General features: G+C 37.1%; 1 protein-coding gene across 1 annotated transcript in view; it reads right to left on the bottom strand.

Moving 5' to 3' along the window:
- Positions 1-15,981, bottom strand: part of Rpn2 (Regulatory particle non-ATPase 2) — a 73,891-nt gene that overhangs the window by 35,451 nt on the left and 22,459 nt on the right. The window contains exon 9 of the mRNA XM_067158508.2: positions 5,347-5,535. Coding sequence (XP_067014609.1) covers positions 5,347-5,535 — 189 coding nt within the window. The remainder of the gene's footprint in view (positions 1-5,346; positions 5,536-15,981) is intronic.

The raw sequence follows: 15,981 nt of genomic DNA, 5'->3' as shown, positions 1-15,981 counted from the left end.
CGGATGCAATGGACCTACTGTAGTTTTGTGGACAGGAGCATTATCATGCTGATAAAGAAAGGTCCAATTCCAAAACTGTTGCCACAGAAGTACGCAATTGTCTAAAATGTTTTCATAAACACCTGCGTTCATTGTGCTTGCAGACCAGAACTAATGGTCTAATTCCTAACCCAGAAATGCAGCTCCAGGCCATCACACCGCTTGCCACAACACACTCAGGTAAATACCACTCACCAGGTCCACACAAGCCTATCCGAGTCCCATATCACTACATAAAAGCTACCTCCACTGCTCCACAGACCACCATTCCAAGCAATGTCGCGCAATTTTTCATGTGATCATTGTCTTCCAAGCAGCAGCACAACCCTGAATCAAAGTCCTACTGCCTTTCAACAGATAATTCTGTCACTGACCTACAAGAAAAGTTCTTAGCAATAGTTAACAAGGATGTCTGATGACTGGATTGTACAGTACGCTTTAGATCCTTAGCATTAGTTAACAAAGATGTCTGATGATTGGATCGTACAGTACGCTTTAGATTTCAGCAGTCGCTATCAGTTCATTTCTTATGCCTAACAGAGTGACGATTAGGTTCTGTGCATTCCTGATGTTTCCATTTACCAATAACATCACAAATAGTGGACTTGGACACATTTACCTCCTGTGAAATCTACTGGAATGCCCAGATTTTTAGGCCCCTACAACCATGCCCTATTCACACTAACCCAATTCTCTATGTTAACTCATTCTGGAAGAAAACACGACTACTGATGAGTTGTGCCTGCACCTATATACCCTCCGATACATAGCCGCACATCACACAAAGCATGGGGTCGCCTGGAGACTTTTAGCTACATAACATAGCTTCAGTCAATGTAACCTCGAAGACTAAAGCTGTCATCACCATCTTCTCTTATACACAGTCAGAACAAATACAGTTCCCCTCTATTAATCTGCCTTTTCACTACTACTAATCTCTCACTTTCTAGTTACAGTCCCTTTATCAGGTTCATCCACCATACTAAGAATTTTTCACAATCTCTCTTTCATAGCATTTGTAATTTCAAACTCTGTTTTAATATTTCTTCTTCTCCTCCTCCCCCGCTGGCCAACCAAACCAAAACTTTCCCTGGCAACATCTGATTACGCAACCACACAGTATTCCTCTACTCCATTTTTCCATCAACTTGACTTCAGATTAGCAGTTATTTAATTTTTAGCACGAGATAAATTATAACATTAATTCTAAGATATTTCATTGACAAATAATCTGAGAGTAGCGTGTGTGACAAATTCTGTCACATTATCATAATCACTGCAGAGGAAAAGAATTATCAAATGATAGTGGGATATGCATATGTGTGAGCTGAATCAACTCACTGTTGTTTTATGATAAATAGTACCAACCTTAGGAATAATATTTTACTGAAGTTACTTTCTTGAGTATCATACTTAGACACTTTAACAATCTCTTTATCAACAAAGCACAAGAAAAATTAAAACACAGGAATCTTGGACTAAAACTTAACGTTGCAGGATATTCTGACTGTAAACATTTATATAATATCCTTAAAATATGGCTTTAAAGCTAACTTGTGCTCTATTGACATGATGGTAATTTTTTTTTGTTTGCTAAAACTCCTTTCATTTGAGGCAACTGAGACTGGCATTATGATGAAAATTTTCAACGCTGCCATTATGTGAGGAAGACAGCATGAGAGGGGGCAAGGTCAAGTGACGTCAGCGCCACATGTATCTCACCTCCCCGCAGAAACGCCTCAAAATAATGTTTATACTTCTCAACGACTTGTCCGATAAATATGAGACTAACACCAACTTGTAGCTCACATTTTAAATGTACGACATTGCAAATTTGAGATTATTGCACCTACTGGTTTAAAAGTTATGACAAATAGAAGTTCGGAACATATAACATCCCCTCTGTCGCCTGACTTCGAGAGCTTGCTTCCAGCCGGATATAAATAGGCCGACGACCCGAGGGTGCAGACAGTGTGTCTTAAACTCTACGACTTGATCACGACTAGAAGTCATTATGCTCTGTCGCGCTTCGCGAGAGATGTGAAAGTTATACTCAGGAACTTTGTATTTGTGCGAGGTCGTCGTAAGTGAAGTTTCAACCGTGCCGTGACGTGTAAAGTGTTGTAAAGTTTTCTCGAACTGAGTTTTCGTTGCATAAGATTTACGAGCGTTTTAACTAAGTGAATTTACGATAGAGACTGTGCATTGAAGTACAACTGAGAATACCAGTGTTTAATTTACCATTCGACAGTATTGTGGACTTCGTTAATCTCTCATATTTTGAACTTTGTCATGATCATTGACAGTGACAGCACACTAGGAAATTGTGCGTGATAAACTGAACTTTCAATTTATGACAACTTCATTAATTTTGAGACGCATTTCTCGTATACAATTACGATTGTGAACTGTTTGAAATACCATTCCACTCGAATACTCAATAATTAACAGGACTAAATGTGACTATTTTTCACGTATTTTCTCGAACTTTCGATTATTACCACAAGAAACGAACTGAATGTTAAGGATATTTTATGGCAATATTAGGTCATACGAACTCATGTCGTGCAAACTCATTCATAAAAACCTCTTAAGCTGTGAACATTAGTATTCTAGAGACTGTTATAGGAGTGATATTAATTGCATTTTCTCAAGTGATTCACGGACAGTGATAGTTATTCTACGATTGAATTTAAGACATAATCAGTGATTATTATGAATTGTGATAGTGTTCAATTCATGTTTTATAAACTCTGAGTAAAAGACGGTGCTTTCCACTTTGAACACGACCTCAGGTCAAATGGTTCAAACTGTACCATAGACTGTGATATCCTGAGTCACGTATTTAATATCGCAGAACAAAAGTGCGAGTACAAACTGTGCATTAAGACTTATGTCAGTGTAAAATACATCTCATTAATGATAATTAAGAGCCCTACAGCTTGTTATATTATGCCAATTGAACTTTCCGTGTTTCAACATTTCTCTTTAAAAGAACATCGGAAATCTTGGCGAAGTGTTGTGATATTACACTACGTAGAACATCATCTCCAGCGTGGGATTAATCGTGGTTTCTACAAGGGATGATAACGGGGTGTCTTCATGTGATGGAACGCGTTTCGCTGCTTGTGCCGAGTTCGAGTTCGGGCTGCACGCTGCTGAAAGTTCCAGTCACCAAGCAGCAGGATAGTACTTCATCAATCCTTATGAGCAGATTACAGGTGATATAAGTGTATTTCATATATTTTTGAATGAGTAATTACACTTAGACACTAACTGACTTTTCAATAAAGCACTCAATCATTCACAGTGCTACATTCATCAAAAGAAAAGTGCTTCGTCTGGATTCTAATCCTACTGTTCATAATAATTGTAGGAAGTTATTCAAGAAGACTTCAGGTCTTATTTTGAACCGTAGATTTCTCTTCAAAGTTTGTGTAAATTGAAGTCATTTCCCTTAAATAAACTATAGGGCTTGCCATAAAACAAGAGCACTATTTTACCATCTTATATAAGTTAATGTTATGTTTAATAATCTTAGGAAAACTTTAGGTCTGCATCACAAGTGATGGATTTAATTTCTATGCAATCCAGAAATTTCGTTAAATGAAGTTCTATGTACAAAGTGTTCTTTTGAATTTGAGTCTGTATAAGAGATCCTAGATGAACTGTAGGGTGTTTGAGATCTCAGAAAATTGGTATTCATTTTGGACATTATTAACATCAAGTGAATGTCTCAGAATATAACAGCACATATATTTCATTTTTGGATTCTGAAAAGACTGAGTGAAAATTTAATTTTGATAAATCAACAGCAGGGTGATTTACTTGAGAATATCAATAAATATTGTTAAAAATTTTAGTTACCATCTATTATTCGCCCTGCGAAATTATCCTCTGTACCTGCTCAAATAGTAACCGCACACAACCTGAGATCCTTCACATACTCTAGTCCCATAATCATTTCCCGGTACAATATATATATTAGGAATAATATTTTATTGAAGTTACTTTTTTGAGTATTGTACTTAGACAATTTAACTATCTCTTAACCTATCAACAATATGCAAGAAAAATTAAAACAAAGGAATCTTGAACTAAAACTTAATGTTACAGGAATATATATATTCACGCAGAGTTTACTGCCCCCCCCCCCCCCCCTTTCTTTACTCACACTAAAATCTTACAACACTTCACTTATTCTGCATTTACCTTCTTTTATAGTCTTTGGCCTTGTAGTCTATTAATAATAATAATAATAACAATAATAATAATAATAATAATAATAATAATAATAATAATAATAATAGTTTTTTACATTACACTAACTAGTTTTTGACTGCTTTCGGAGACTCACAGGTGCCGGAATTTTGTTCCACAAGAGTTCTTTTACATGCCAGTAAATCTACTGACATGAGTCTGATGTATTTGAGCACCTTCAAATACCACCGGACTAAGCCAGGATCGAACCTGCCAAGGCCAGCACCTCAACTGTCTAAGACACTCAGCCCAACTTGTACTCTACTAATAAGTTTTCCGTTTTGTATCATAAACATCATCATCCATTTCCTTGGATAGGAAGTTTATCCTTGAGATTTACCGATGATATTGTTATTTTATCTGAGACTGCAGAAGATCTCGAGAAGTTGCTGAATGGTGTGGATGAAGTCTTGAGTAAGGAGTAAAAGATGAAAATAAATTAGACCAAAACAAACGTAATGGAGTGCAGTCGAACGAAGGCATGTGATGTAGGAAATATTAGATTAGGAAATGAAGTCTTAAAGGAAGTAGATGAATATTGTTACTTGGGTAGTAAAACTAACGATGGCAGAAGTAAGGAGGACATAAAATGCAGACTAGCACAAGCAAGGAAGAACTTTCTTAAGAAAAGAACTTTGCTGACTTCAAACATTGATATCGGAATTAGAAAGATATTTTTGCTTTCGTGTGCAGTGTACAAAGCCACTTCTTGTCTTATTCCAATGTAACCCTGGCTAAAATCCTAAGAACAGAGAACTGCTTAGAAGCTAAAAATATGGGATTCTTGACTAAAGTAGTGAAGAATCAGACCAGTTTTGATTACTGCGAATGGGAATACACAAGATATTCCATGAAAGCAAACAACCCAGCTGAAGGAGAACACATGGCAAAATTCCGTAGACTTCGTGCTGCAAGAAAGGAATTTCCTACTGCACTGGAAAATTCTCCATACACTTTCTACATTGTCAGATATATCAAGGAAAGATTAGGCAAGTGTAACCATCCTGACTATACAACAAATAAAACACTTTCTGATGCAGTACTCACCGCAACCATATCTTCGATGGCTTGGGTCGACTTAGATCCCAACATGACCATGCCCATAGCAATACCAGCAGCTTCACCAGTTACAGCATCATCTTGGTAAAGGTTGAATTTCAGCTGCTCATACACATCCTGACGATTTGTGCCCATTGCAGCCAAGCCAAGACCCAAACAACCACCGTGACGCACCATCTGCAAAACAACAAAGAGAATTAATTGAGACAAATTCAAGTTGTGGTAACATTACAGAAGTTGAGAAGGAATTAATAATAATAATAATAATAATAATAATAATAATAATAATAATGAGGAATAACAATAATTTGAAACAGGTCTCCAACAGGGATGAAATTCATAAGAACATCAAACAGAGATTAGGAGGACAGGCAACAAAAGCCATGTTGTTTGCAGATGATACAGTGATATGGAGCGAGGATGAAACTGAAGTGCAAAAACGAGTAGATGTATGGAATCAAGAGACATGTGATGAAAGTAAGCACAGAGAAAAGTAAAACAATAGTGATGACAAGGGGAAGGCAGGAAGGAAGGAAGGAAGGAAGGAAGGAAGGGGAAAGATAAAACTGAATGGTAAAATTCTGGAGTGGTTAAAAGTTTCAAGTTCTTGGAAGTGTGATTGCAAAAGATGGAAAGATAACCGAGGAAACTGGGAAGAAAATACGAGCAAGCAGCTTCTACCAGAGTGTAAGGGGTATAATGTGGCACCAAGATGTTCTGAAGAAATGTAAGAAAGTTTTATATTCAACCTATTATGAACCCATACTAACCTATGCAGCTGGATTGTGTACCACAACAAAACTAGAGGAGAGTAGAATAAAGGCAGCGGAGATGAAATTCCTAAGAGGTACCAAGGGCAAGACCAGAAAGGATAGAATTATAAAGGAAGAGATAAGGAAAAGGACAGGAATCTTGAAACTTCAAGACAGGACAGAAACAACAAAGCTAAAGTGGTATGGGCATATGATGAGAATGGGAGAAGAGAGTGTGCCAAAAAAAAAGTTTTTTCAGAGAAGTTAACAGGAAGAGACCACGAGGAAGACCCCGAAAGAGATGGAGAGATTCAGTGTGGGAGTGCATACAGAAGAGGGGAGGAAAACCAGAAGAAGTACTTAAAAAAGGAGGAGAGTGGTGGAGAGACAGACAGTGATGCAGGTCCCTGATTCACAACGGGAAATGAAGATGATGATTAACAATAATTTTGTGTGCCTGTTGCTGGTCTGGTGCAGACTCTCTCACGAGGGTGTGTACCATCTGCCATTTATAATAAAATGCATGTTAATGTAATTGAGGGTAATGTGTGTGGAGCAGGAATGTTACTGAAATCACAAACGTTCAGTCTCTAAGCTAAATCAACTGATGAGCAAAATTTAGCACAATGGGGCGAAACGCTGGCAACCAGGAATGAGTTAGCTCTTAAATTTATAATGTCCAATAACGGACCAACTATACTGGTATTATTAAAAAGAATTAACCACTCAAGATTTAAATCCCATGACTTGGCCAGTAATTGAACCCAGGACCCTGACAACTGAAGGCCAGAACACTGACCAGTCACCTATAGAGCTCAGCGAATAACTCTTCCGCAATTTAGAGGTTGCCTAAAAGACGAAGTATACTTAATACCAACTAACGCTGTGTAATGGAAAAATATAGAAGTCTATTGAATTTTAAAGAAAATCACCGAAGATAGTTTCTTAAAATAATTACTGATAACTTCAAGACAGAAAGTGCAATGTTAATAATCAAACATACAGATATACAGAGAGATAAAAGGCCGTTTCAAACAGGGTCAACGTAAAACAATATCAATACATACTAAGATTCAACAGTATAAAACCGGTACCCTCCCAGAAGCCACCTACACTTGTAAAACCCTCAAAACTGAAAGAAGAATCATCAGCACTTGCATAAATAAATAATATCAGGTGGAAGGAGTCTGGGGAATCCTTCCTAATGAAACTACTGACCCTATCACCAGCAAACAATGAAGAAGAAAGGAATCTTGTATTTCTTTCACATACTGCAGAAGCCAGGAAATCAGATTTTAAAAACTAGAAACAAGAAATGTTGGAAAAAAGATAGGACAATGGATACACGAAATTCGGCAAGATCTCAAAGCAGTTGGACTGGACATAGCAGATGCAGTGAACAAAAGTAAAATTTGTAGACATGATATGGTAAATAAAATGAAAAATGAACCAAAAACAACTTTAATTAAAGAGCAAAAGGAGAAAAAGAAATTTGCTGTTCTAACTTTTCAAAATAAGCACTCTTATGAACCGGCTAAAATTTTCAGGGAAAGGAACATTAATGTTGCATACAAAACTGATAATACTAATAAGATAATTTTTAATTCAGATAAAATAGATAATAAATGGATATTTAATAAATCAGGAATTTAAAAATGGACATGCCGAACATGTAAACAACAATACATAGGACAGTCTGGAAGAAGTTTGGCTATAAGGTGCAAAGAACATGTTAATGCAGTCAAACATAAAAGATATTCGGCAATGGGAAAACATATGGTTGAAAAGAATCATAAATTTACAGATATTTCTAATGACATGGAATTAATACATTTGGCCAAAAAGGGAAAAATCATTAATCTTCTGGAAAGAAATTTATGTTGTACAAAAAATTATTTTGAATCAAGTTTAAATGAGAGAAATACAGAAGATAACCCATTGTATGAACTAGCATATGATAATTTAATGAAGAAAAAAGACGAAAAACTTAAGATCTTAAATTTATTTAGGTATTCTCATTCAGTTCATCATTTTCATAATATTTCATTAACCGAGCTCGATAGCTGCAGTCGCTTAAGTGCGGCCAGTATCCAGTATTCGGGAGATAGTAGGTTCGAACCCCACTGTCGGCAGCCCGGATGGTTTTCCGTGGTTTCCCATTTTCACACCAGGCAAATGCTGGGGCTGTACCTTAATTAAGGCTACGGCCGCTTCCTTCCCACTCCTAGCCCTTTCCTGTCCCATCGTCGCCATAAGACCTATCTGTGTCAGTGCGACGTAAAGCAACTAGCAAAAAAAAAAATTTCATTAGTTTCTTTCTTCACTGATATGGTGAATTAGAACACAATACTTCTTTAAATTGTAAAAAAAATATAAAAAAAATTGTGTTTGTTTTATTCCTTGAACTGACACTGATGAAGGGAATGGATGATTGAAGGAACTTACTAGAAAATTGAATCTAGCAAAGAAGGCAGCTAAGGATAACATGATGGCAAGCATAATTGGCAGTCATATGAATTTTAGTGAAAAATGGAAGGGTATGTATAGGTATTTTAAGGCAGAAACAGGTTCCAAGAAGGACATTCCAGGAATAATTAATGAACAAGGGGAGTGTGTGTGTGATGATCTTCAAAAGGCAGAAGTATTCAGTCAGCAGTATGTAAAGATTGTTGGTTACAAGGATGATGTCGAGATAGAGGAGGAGACTAAGGCCAAAGAAGTAATAAAATTTACGTATGATAACAATGACATTTACAATAAGATACAAAAGTTGAAAACTAGAAAAGCGGCTGGAATTGATCAGATTTCTGGGGATATACTAAAGACAATGGGTTGGGATATAGTACCATATCTGAAGTACTTATTTGATTGTTTGGTCGGAGGAGCTATACCAGATGATTGGAGAGTTGCTATTGTAGCCCCGGTGTATAAAGGAAAGGGTGATAGACATAAAGCTGAAAATTACAGGCCAGTAAGTTGCAAGCTTTGGGAAGGCATTCTTTCTGATTATATTAGACATGTTTGTGAAATTAATAACTGGTTCATTAGAAGGCAATTCGGTTTTAGGAAGGGTTATTCCACTGAAGCTCAACTTGTAGGATTCCAGCAAGATATAGCAGATATCTTGGATTCTGGAGGTCAAATGGACTGTATCACAATTGACCTGTCTAAAGCATTTGATAGGGTGGATCATGGGAGACTACTGGCAAAAATGAGTGCAATTGGACTAGACAAAAGAGTGACTGAATGGATTGCTATATTTCTAGAAAATAGATCTCAGAGAATTAGAGTAGACAAAGCTTTATCTGACCCTGTAATAATTAAGAGGGGAATTCCTCAAGGCAGTATTATTGGATCTTTATGTTTTCTTATATATATAAATGATATGAGTAAAGGAGTGGAATCGGAGGTAAGGCTTTTTGCGGGTGATGTTATTCTCTATAGAGTGATAAATAAGTTACAAGATTGTGAGCAACTGCAACGTGACCTCGAAAATGTTGTGAGATGGACAGCAGGCAATGGTATGATGATAAACGGGGTTAAAAGTCAGGTTGTGAGTTTCACAAATAGGAAAAGTCCTCTCAGTTTTAATTACTGCATTGATGGGGTGAAAGTTCCTTTTGGGGATCATTGTAAGTATCTAGGTGTTAATATAAGGAAAGATCTTCATTGGGGTAATCACATAAATGAGATTGTAAATAAAGGGTACAGATCTCTGCACATGGTTATGAGGGTGTTTAGGGGTTGTAGTAAGGATATAAAGGAGAGTGCATATAAGTCTCTGGTAAGACCCCAACTAGAGTATGGTTACAGTGTATGGGACCCTCACCAGGATTACCTGATTCAAGAACTGGAAAAAATCCAAAGAAAAGCAGCTCGATTTGTTCTGGGTGATTTCCGACAAAAGAGTAGCGTTACAAAAATGTTGCAATGTTTGGGTTGGGAAGAATTGAGAGAAAGAAGAAGAGCTGCTCGACTAAGTGGTATTTATTACATGTTATAAACCTCATTTTAGGTCCGTATTGAAAATTTAACAGTTCAACAATGATAAAGGTGTTTTAATTTATTCCACCTATTCAATACTTATATTATCACGTATAGTTGTTACATAATTGCTTGGATTTGGCGTACTTCCAAACCAGATGATGTGTTCGTATGACGTAGTGAATATGTTCCCGAATATTCCGACAGATAAAACTGTTAATATCATTCATGATAATATTTGTAAACACAGTAATCTTAGTAAAATGGAAGTAGAAGAATTCACTAGATTGTTAAAGTTCGTATTAGACAATAACTACTTCACATTTAACAATAATATTTATAAACAGAATGGATTAGCAATGGGTGACCCAATATCGGGCATCCTTGCCGACATATTTATGGATTCAATCGAACACAATGAAATAATAGCAAAAATTAAAGGAATAGATTTATGGTTGAGATATGTAGATGATACATTTGTAATCATAAACAAAGATGTCACTAATAGTCAAGAAATCTTAAATAAATTAAATGAAATCGAACCTAATTTGAAATTCACGAAAGAGGACGAAGTCGATAACTCATTGAATTTTCTAGATATAACAGTTACGCATAAGGTTAACACTTTTGATTTCCAAATATTTAGAAAACTGACACAATCATCTACAACTATAAACAATTCCTCTTTACACCCGAGTTCACATAAACAAGCATCTTTTCACAGTCTAATTTATAGAGCATTTAGAATCCCTCTATCTCCCATGAATTTGAAGAAAGAATTGAATTATATTAGATACCTCGCTAAACAAAATGGTTTCAAAATAGAAATGATCAACAAATTAATCAATAAAATTAAGAACAAATTATCTACGAATCTGATACCAGAAAAGACCAAAAAAACTGAGTATGCTACATTCACTTTTAATAATCCAGCTATACACCAGATTACTAGCGTATTCAAGAAACATAATTTTAATATAGCTTTTAAAACTACTAATACTAACCAGTCCATATTCTTTAATCATAAAAAAGTTAATTATGATAAGAATCGTTATTTAGGATCGGGAGTATACAGACTTAAATGTACTCAGTGTAATTTTTCATATGTTGGACAGACTGGGAGAAATTTTATGACAAGATACATGGAACATGTTAACGCGGAAAAACATAGGAAATACTCAGCGATGAGTTTGCATATGAGGGAGACTGGCCACAGATTTGAATCCATAGAGAAAGACTTAACGATAATTAGAAACATACAAAAAGGAAGAATGCTGAATGAATTAGAAAGTTTATACATCTATTTAGATCAGACGTACAATAAGCAAAAGAATCTCAATGAAACCACGGACAATAAAAGTATGTTACATGAATTAATGCCGAAATTATTAAAGTCAGTTAGTTCGAATAAATTTAGGATACCTAATATATTTAATTCTTCAAACCCTAATACTCCTCCCATACCTACAGATATTAGGCCTACTTCCAGCAATGCAGTTGACTCCGCCCCTTTGTCAGCCTCGTCACATTTGACTCCACCCATCCTCTCCTCCCTTCCGCACTCCCCTATTCCTTCCCCTCCGAGTTCGCTACCGCCTCTGCAGCACAGTTATAACACCAGACTTAGAGCCAACAGACGGGCAGCAACCAACTCAACAGTAGTTAAGAAATAACAACTTCCACTTACATGTAAGTCCTCATCTGTTTCAAAATTATGTAAGACTGAATTCTCTCCTTACGTTCAATTTCTTATTTCTTCTTTTCCTTTTCTTACAGAAAACTTATTTCTGCATCTGTTGACATTTTCTGGCAAGGATTCAGCCATTTTATTACCTACCGGTGCTAACGGCCTCTTACAATTTTTCAATAGATGCTTCTGCCTTACTTACTACGAATTTCATCAACGGCCTTGAAAAGATTGTATTCATGACAATCAAGTTTATGCTTGTGTACACGCCCTCATGTTGTTGGCTTTTTATTACTACCACTTTGATTTTCCAATATTTTATATGAACTGTTTTAATTCGAATTTTAATAGAAGTTTTAGTCTCTGACAAGATTATAGTTTAATCATAAGACAGTTTTCCATTAGCATCTTTTTATTTTATCATTTTTCACAATTTTGTTGTTCTGAATTTTAAGAACAGGCTAAACTTTTAACTTCCACTTTTTATTTTAGTTGTATTTTTGATGATTGTATTTAACGTCCACTTTTAATTTAGTTGTATTTTTTATTATTGTATTTAGGCTGAAGATGCCCTTAATTGAGGGCGAAACATGTCCCATGTAACTAAGAATTTAATTATGTAACAACTATACGTGATAATATAAGTATTGAATAGGTGGAATAAATTAAAACACCTTTATCATTGTTGAACTAAGTGGTATTTTCCGAGCTGTCAGCGGAGAGATGGCGTGGAATGACATTAGTAGACGAATAAGTTTGAACGGCGTTTATAAAAGTAGGAAAGATCACAATATGAAGATAAAGTTGGAATTCAAGAGGACAAACTGGGGCAAATTTTCATTTATAGGAAGGGGAGTTAGGGATTGGAATAACTTACCAAGGGAGACGTTTAGTAAATTTCCAATTTCTTTGAAATCATTTAGGAAAAGGCTAGGAAAGCAACAGATAGGGAATCTGCCACCTGGGCGACTGCCCTAAATGCAGATCAGTATTGATTGATTGATTGATTGATTGATACATGTATGGTAAAACAAATACCTTTCTATCATTATAAGGTGTTTTGACTCAAGTAAAAAATATTTTAAATAGTTCTTTAACAGATACATCTAAGATTTTCAGTGGCATACGGATAAGAAAGGGCCTGGATCGGGAAGGATGTTGCCATGGCCTTATCAAGGTACCAGCTCAGCAATTTTCCTGGTGTGAAAAAGAGGAAACAACTGAAAACCATGCTCATCCAATGGTGAGATTCAAATCTACAATCTCCCAAATGTAAGCTCATTGCTGAAACACCCAAACTGGGCAGCCAACTCACTTCACCTAACAAATCTGCGCATTTTGCACAACCAACTTTCAGCAGACAAGAGTGGTTTTATTTCTTTTCCCATCGGTCACTGTACTGGTCTGATGCAGTTCTCCAATCTATCTCACCTTAATCTACATACATACCTTCCCAATAAAGAGCACCTAGCCCATCAGGTTCTACCCGCCAATCTCCCCGAGAGATTCAGGCCAGCTCTCCGTGGATCACGTCAATACCCAACAGAAGTTGCATATACATGGAGGAGAGTGACACCATGACCAGTGGGAGGAGCTATTAACACACGAATTACCCTCTTCTGCCCGAGTGATTTGGGTATGTGAGCTCACAAAATGTACCACAGTTCCACAGAATTAACAAGCAAGTTCGTTGTGTGATACACAGTAGTAAGGGGCATGCCGACAACACAGAGCACAAAAATGTTCCCTACAGTACAAAAATTGTACAGGAGTTCGGAACAGAATATTTATCAGAAGAAGTACCGTATAATCCCAAATACCACCCCCACTTTCTTCCCCAAAATATTTGTTCTAAATCTTGGGTGCGGGTCGTATTCAAACAGTTCATTCTCGTAAATATTTACTACATTTACATGGAATATTGAAATAGATTTGAATACGGTTACCATACTCAATATACCACATGTGAACGGGAATTCAGGTCTTATTGTGTTTTAGTTGCATTCTAGAAAACAAGATTTTTTTTCTCAATACAGTTACAGTGGCATGTAAAAGCAAAATGTAAGGTAATGAAATACGGTAAATCAAAGAATGTGGGTAAATATGCGACAAATATGAAAGCCGCTGCTGCGGATGCTCGATCGTCATTTGTTTCACAAGTGTTGCTGGCGTGCTGTGTGCGCGAATAGCTGATCTTGCAGTATACCATACTTTGCGATATTTGGAACTGTTTGTTACGGAAGTCTGCCTCACTCACGTTCGAATTCCATATCTGTCCTGTGAAAGTGCTGTCTCGATAGTAAGCGATTGATTCAAAACGGCATCTGCTGTCATTTACTGTGTGTGAGAAACTTAAAGTTGCAAGCTGAAATATACGGAGAGCGTGGCGTTGGCAGAAAGTATTCATATTGATGAAACGTGTATTTGTGATTGGCGGAAGAAGTAAAAACTTCTAAAAAGTATTGACGATCGCAGAGCGTTTTGCAGGCGGAGCGCAGTGTTTCCGGAAATTGAAGAATGACTCCACAAATTTGTGATAGAAAAACGTGAATTAGGATAGGGTGTTTCTAGTGATATGTGTCAAGTGAAAGCACTAGAGATCTCAAAAGAATTCAAAATAAAGAGTATTACTGCAAGCTGTGGATGGATCCGAAACTTTTATCGGAGAAAGGGATTGTACATCCAGAGACGTACGTCTATTTCACAACGTCTCCCTGGGGCATGTGAAGAAACATTAACGGCCTTTCAGTGTCACATTATTCATTTGAGAAGCAAAATTCTTATTTGCTGTCGCAAATTGGGAATGCTGACCAGACACCTGTCTATTTTGAAATGCTGCAGGAAAATACAGTGGATACGAAGGGTTTTACAAGTGTAACCATCAGAACAGCTGCTAATGAGAAGCACAACGGTAATGTTGTATTAGCGGAACTTGCCGTCCGGTGTTATTGTTAGAACACATGAGTACGGCTGGATGGACAGTGCGTTAGTTGAGGACTGGGTGAAGTGCATTTGGCAACGTCGTCTGGGAACTTTGTTAAAAAAAGAAACATGCTTGTGTTGGACAGTTATGGAGGACATAGCACAGACCCCGTAAAAGATATGAGGAAGAAAGGAAAAACCGATCTTGCGATAATCCCTGGAGGACTCACTTCTATTCTACAGCCGCTGAATGTGTGCGTGAACCGGCCTTTCAAAACTGCAATGAAACAGTTGTACACCGAATGGATGTCTGATGGTGATCACATGTTAACACCAACCGGACGAGTGAAGAGGCCTGAAGTGGGACTAATATTCAGCTGGATCAAGACCGCATGGGCGCGCATTCGCAACGATCTAGTGTCCAAAAGCTTTAAGAAATGTGGAATTTCAAATTCAGTGGACGGTAGTGAGGAAGACTATTTGTGGAATGATGCCAGTGACGAAAGTTCCTATGGTGAACCTTCAGATGACTGAATTGTGAATGATCTGAGTATTTGGACCGATTTTATTTAAGACTTTTGTGATGATTTTAGTAATATTGTAAGCTGTTTGAATTTATATTTGTGGTATATTTGGTATGTAATTTATTTGATTTCTTATTTTTTTTCCGTATTTTGCCGTCTCAAATTCAGGGTGCAGGTCTTATTCGGTGGCGGATGGTATCCGGGATTATACCGTATCTATGTCCACCTCTCCAATACCGTCACCATCATCATTTCCCTTTATTCAGCTATAGCCGGGTAGGGGCAAATATGGTTCCTCTCCACTTTCTTCAGTTCTTCCACCACTCCTCCTCCAATACTGTGTCCCAGTCCAGGTTACTTTCAATAATACTACGTTGGATTGTGTCCTTCCATCTCAATCGTGGTCAGCCACGGCCTCTCCTTCCTTGCATTTGCATTTCCATCACCTTTTTTGGCATTCTTTCATCACTCATTCGCTTTATGTGCCCAAACCATCTCAACTGGCTCTTTTCTATTGTATCATTCGTTTTTTCCACTCCAATTTCTTCCCGGATTTTCTCATTCCTTATTTTGTCTCTTCTACCCATCTGTATCACAACTTCATTTCGGCTGCCGGTATCAACTCTCATCCTTTGTCATCGTCCAAGTTTCTGCTCCGTAAGCTGTTTTGGGTACGTAATACATCTTGTACATAGTTACCTTTGCTTCCAACCTTCCCCTACTCTCCCCTCATACCGACGCATCGGCAAACTGT

The sequence above is a fragment of the Anabrus simplex genome, chromosome 14, assembly GCF_040414725.1.
Source record: "Anabrus simplex isolate iqAnaSimp1 chromosome 14, ASM4041472v1, whole genome shotgun sequence".
Lineage (NCBI taxonomy): Eukaryota > Metazoa > Arthropoda > Insecta > Orthoptera > Tettigoniidae > Anabrus > Anabrus simplex.
The sequence above is the reverse complement of the archived record's forward strand: the minus strand, read 5'-3'. Positions and strand labels throughout refer to the sequence as shown.